Below are 5,000 nucleotides of genomic sequence, written 5' to 3'. Positions count from 1 at the left end.
CAATTTATTCCCATAGAAAATCTAGGAACAAGAAGATTGAATCGGAAATATCGACAAATTCTTTCGAAGTCCAAAGAAATGAAATTCAAAAAAGGAGGTGGGTCAATTGTTCTAATTCAAATTTCATCTCTATCGAATTTTAATATCAGAATAGCGGATATGGTCATAATTAAATGGGTCAGGTCCACTTACTTTTTCTTTTGTTTTGTTGATTTCGAATCTTCCCAACGGATTTGATTGGTATAATGGAAAATAGGGATCTTTGAGTCGACTTATGATTATTCATAATAATGAAAATTGACCGAACAAACGTTCCACTTTCTAACTAGAACTACTAGAATCTAACGCAGTATAATAATAACGTATTATCCTGGTTAGTTCCTTTTGTATTCCAAATAAAAAAATATCTCTATTTTCTGAACACTATGACTGGACTTTTATGAAAAAAAGAAAAGCCCCTTATCGGATTTGAACCGATGACTTACGCCTTACCATGGCGTTACTCTACCACTGAGTTAAAAGGGCTTATTTGATTTTATTTCCGAACGAGTCCCTATGTAGATAAAATCTCTATATGCACATATATTATATATATAAGTATATGCAGTAGGCTCATAGTGGCTAGTGGCTGATTTTTGAATAATCAAATGGATTTGCCTAGCAAGTCTAGGGTAAAATGAAACCGGCCCTAATGAGATCATCCCTATCAAAACAAAATTCACTTGATTGATACATAACATACATGTACACTTACCAATTCGACATAAAATCAATTTCAAGATATTTCATCGAATCATGTGATGAAGAGATTCTACTTGTCCCCTGGAACTAAAGTCTTAGAGAAAATTTTCGATAACTTCTTGATCCCGCTTACTAGATTGATTTTAGTAGATTTATATAGAGAATGTCGATTCTAATGAACGATTCATGAATATGAATGACGAATCAAAAAATTCTAGACAATTCCGAAAAACGGAAAGATACCCCGGATCTAATCATATCATTCCATTATATTGACAATTTCAAAAAACTGATCATACTATGATCATAGTATGAGGGCAGTTGGGCAAGTCGGCCCCCATCGTCTAGTGGTTTAGGACATCTCTCTTTCAAGGAGGCAGCGGGGATTCGAATTCCCCTGGGGGTAGGGTACTACGAAAGGAAGTTGATCATGGATTACCAATAAGCCTAAAATTGATTCTTCCTGGGTCGATGCCCGAGCGGTTAATGGGGACGGACTGTAAATTCGTTGGCAATATGTCTACGCTGGTTCAAATCCAGCTCGGCCCAATAATTCGCCAATCTACCATGAGATGGTATAACCCCCCTTGTCCTTCAGAAATACCCCATACGAAGATAAAAAAGAATCAAATTTTCTGCTAGATCCCTTATTGCCCTGGGATTGTAGTTCAATTGGTCAGAGCACCGCCCTGTCAAGGCGGAAGCTGCGGGTTCGAGCCCCGCCAGTCCCGACGGATCCAATATCCACTAAATACATCAATTCATTTTTCCCTTTCTATGAACTAGTAAAGGGTGTCGGGGGGCATACTTTCATTCCCAAAGCAAAAAGGAGTCTTTATTTCTTTTTTCTTTCCTATTTTTCCATTTCGCTTTTATTCTTTGTTTAGGTTTGTAACTATGTGATTAATCGAAGTGGAAAGACAACCTGATGATCCTTCATCAGATGATTGTCCAAGGAAGACGCAAGGTAAGTTATAGAAAAAAACAAGGAAACGGATGATAAATAAAGGAATTTTGGATTGATTGGGTCAGGAGTCCAAATTTTGATTCGGTATGGATAAAAGAACTTCCTATGTTATACTATTCAAGTCTCGACGACGAATTGATTTGATAGATCAGATATTGTTATTCATGATATTGATCCGATTCAAGATCATCGAGAGGTAATTCATTCATTGAATTTACAGACGAAAGATTTATCATCTCTAGGGGATTAAATCCCGAGTTATTGCGAAGTAAAAAACCGATGAGATTATGGAAGTCAATATTCTTGCATTTATTGCTACTGCACTATTCATTCTAGTTCCTACCGCTTTTCTACTTATCATTTATGTAAAAACAGTCAGTCAAAATGATTAATTCAATTGAATTTTCAAATGAATTTGAATGAAACTTTCCTTCTGAGTTCTTATCAAAAATTGACGAAGTCAAATGAAAAGGATTCCAATTTCACGTCTTAACTTAAATGAAATGAGCGGACTATAATCGGCAGTATTCTAAGAGATAGATAGTATGGTAGAAAGAAGGATTCATCTATTTCTTTCTACCATACTATCTATCTCTTAGTCTATATAGTCTATAAGGGTGTAATCTAGAATAAAGATAAAGGATTAAGTTTCTATATACAATATTCTCTTCATATATGTGTATATTAATTCCATATATTGGATGGAATTGACATAACACCCAATTTGCTACATCTATTTGTTCCGATCAATCTGAAATAATTCTTATCTTAGGATTCTAATTGCTTTCCTTTTACTAATAAGGAAGAGTAAACCTCACCGATTTTTAACGCCCGAACCATGATATGAAATAAGTTGATAAAGCCTAAATCGCCTTTCTCAAATTTAAAACCAAGCGGTAACTGCCCAATATGTGACTCGCCCGAGGCAAGATCTTATTATTGCATAGTCTCTCGTTAGACAACCACTATCTCTATATCATTTCTCATAGAAAGTGCGTATACACTTAACAAAACGACCTCGTCTTTGAACAGTAAAGAGGCAAAAAATAAAAAAAAAGGTCCGGTCTTCGTATCCATCTATAAAGATAGTAAGAGCCCATTCCTTTTATTGAAATAGAAAATTTCGGAAGAATTTTAGGTTGGAATAAATTTCCAATCATCTGAATCCTCCTTTCTTTTCGAAATAGAAACACGGGAATCGCTGAAATATCTCTTTGATTGAAAGAGTATGATTCATATCATAGATTATTCCATTGGAATCCAATGGGATTCGAAATTCAGAGGTTTTTATTTTAAATAGTTCAAAACGTGTTGCAGAACGATCTATAAAACAATTGATACGGTTTGATTCCTCAACTCAATTAGTAGTACTTCTAGAGCCCACTTCTTCCCCACACTACGAGTGAAAGGGAAAATGTAAAGACTACCATTAAAGCAGCCCAAGCGAGACTTACTATATCCATGTGAATTATGTCCCCTATCTCTATAAATACGAAGGAATTATTTCTCACTAATAATAGTGGAATCAATGGCGCAGAGTCAAAAAGGGATTCTGCCCGAACACTATTGAGAAACCAATCCAATAAATCGATTATGATTTCGAATCCGGAAAGATTAAACACAAGCAAAATACGTAGTAACATCCCAAGGGAATGGGAACATGTAGGAATAAGAATAATAAGGCCTATTCTTTTTTTGTTTTGGTGACCTTCGTAAGTAAAAACGGAAGGGGAAAAATCACTAAAAAAGAGAAATCACTATCTATTACAGACCTCTATCTCCCCATTTGATCTAATCCGTACCCCCTTTCCCGATTATCGCTGTGAAACAGGGGTTTTGACTAGGGGTTGCCGAAAATAAATTCTTTCTTTTTGCCCCTTTTTCTATAAGAGTTTAATTATCCATCCAATCTAATATTGATTGGATACCTGAGCACGCAGAGATTCTCGCGAGTCCGTCGTATATAAAGCAACTTCGCCCCCCTCCAAAACTATTAACTATTAATTGAATTTCCTATCAGGCTCTACAATCCGATTCAAGGTCCAGTCATTAGACACTCCCTTAGTAATAGAAGGGAATTGTCAAGTCTTGATAGCCCCTCTACCAGTAGATTAGAATATTTCCTTGAATCCTAGATGCGAACGAGGATTCACAATCTTTTCTTTATGCTTAGAATCAAACAAAGTATCAACAGTCTCTTTCCTCTGCTTCTACCGGGGAAGAACTCTGCGAGTTATATCAGCATAACAGAAGAGAAGAAGAGATTTCTAGTTTTTTGTTGATCAGGCGACACCCGGATTTGAACTGGGGAAAAAGGATTTGCAGTCCCCCGCCTTACCACTCGGCCATGCCGCCAAAATGATACAAAATAGATGAAAATTTTTCCGAATTACTGAATTTTTATTGTACTTGCATTTTGACTCCTGTTTTCCTTAATCCTTTTCCTAAAAGAAACACCCCCTTTTGATTGGATTTGATCCATCCCTTCGATTGATTGTCTACTACTGAAAATACACAATGCTAAAAACATTCTCTCGCTTTTCTATTGAGAAATCAAATGTGTATTTTCAGCCGACAAATTTGAACCATTAACTATTGGCTGCTTACTTTGAATTCATGAACGATTCTGGGATTTGAATCTCAAATTGTGTTTTCCTAATGACATAAGAAAATACAAATTGAGACAGAACTAATCAGTATTTCTTTTTTCAATCAAAAAATCCTTCTCAATTTCAATTATAACAAAACATATGAGTATATGTAAACCCCAGAACATAAATTGTTACACAGATATCCATTATTTAGATATGTTGTTGATAGGGAATTATCATAAAATTATCCTACTTCATTGCATTGAATAGAAATTCTCTTTTGATAGAACACGACCCGGGCTGTCCCGAATAGAACCGGCAATAAAAGAGAAGTCGGATATTATAGCTATCTGCATACGTGTTTAATAAATGCAACCCTTCTTATACACTTCAAATCGTATTCTACTCAAAAATCAGTAAAGTACAAATATCTCTCTTCTCTGCGAATCGTTTTTTGAACAACGAAATCCCTAACCTAACATAACATAAAGGCGGTTAAGTGCTAAAAAAATGGATTCTATCTGATTTTTTGTCTTTGTCTCCCACGAATCCTTTTTATTTTTCTCAAATTCTAATATGTAATATCATAATAATGGTATAATTTGAATCATTTTATTTTTGTTTTGCTATTCTATAGAAAACCCTATGACCTTAATAAGTCTAAGTGACAGAATTCTGTTTCTAGGATTGTTTTATCAATT

General features: G+C 35.1%; 2 protein-coding genes and 5 non-coding genes across 7 annotated transcripts; 5 read left to right on the top strand and 2 right to left on the bottom strand. All coding sequences in view use genetic code 11, as the record gives it.

Annotated features, from left to right (window-relative positions):
• Positions 1–453: 453 nt before the first annotated feature.
• tRNA-Thr (GGU) lies at positions 454–525 on the top strand. Its single transcript has one exon. It is a non-coding gene; the product is annotated as a tRNA-Thr (tRNA).
• A 549-nt stretch (positions 526–1,074) lies between these two features.
• tRNA-Glu (UUC) lies at positions 1,075–1,147 on the top strand. The gene has a single exon. It is a non-coding gene; the product is annotated as a tRNA-Glu (tRNA).
• A 59-nt stretch (positions 1,148–1,206) lies between these two features.
• tRNA-Tyr (GUA) lies at positions 1,207–1,290 on the top strand. The gene has a single exon. It is a non-coding gene; the product is annotated as a tRNA-Tyr (tRNA).
• A 108-nt stretch (positions 1,291–1,398) lies between these two features.
• tRNA-Asp (GUC) lies at positions 1,399–1,472 on the top strand. Its single transcript has one exon. It is a non-coding gene; the product is annotated as a tRNA-Asp (tRNA).
• Positions 1,473–1,995: 523 nt separating this feature from the next.
• psbM (PSII M protein) lies at positions 1,996–2,100 on the top strand. Its single transcript has one exon. It carries the CDS (start codon positions 1,996–1,998, stop codon positions 2,098–2,100), a length of 105 nt encoding a protein of 34 aa, YP_004935660.1.
• Positions 2,101–3,081: 981 nt separating this feature from the next.
• Positions 3,082–3,171, bottom strand: petN (cytochrome b6/f complex subunit VIII). The gene has a single exon. It carries the CDS (start codon positions 3,169–3,171, stop codon positions 3,082–3,084), a length of 90 nt encoding a protein of 29 aa, YP_004935659.1.
• Positions 3,172–3,992: 821 nt separating this feature from the next.
• tRNA-Cys (GCA) lies at positions 3,993–4,063 on the bottom strand. The gene has a single exon. It is a non-coding gene; the product is annotated as a tRNA-Cys (tRNA).
• Positions 4,064–5,000: the final 937 nt, after the last annotated feature.

This window comes from Sesamum indicum, chloroplast (genome assembly GCF_026168435.1).
Source record: "Sesamum indicum chloroplast, complete genome".
In the NCBI taxonomy this organism is placed as follows: domain Eukaryota; kingdom Viridiplantae; phylum Streptophyta; class Magnoliopsida; order Lamiales; family Pedaliaceae; genus Sesamum; species Sesamum indicum.
The sequence above is the reverse complement of the archived record's forward strand: the minus strand, read 5'-3'. Positions and strand labels throughout refer to the sequence as shown.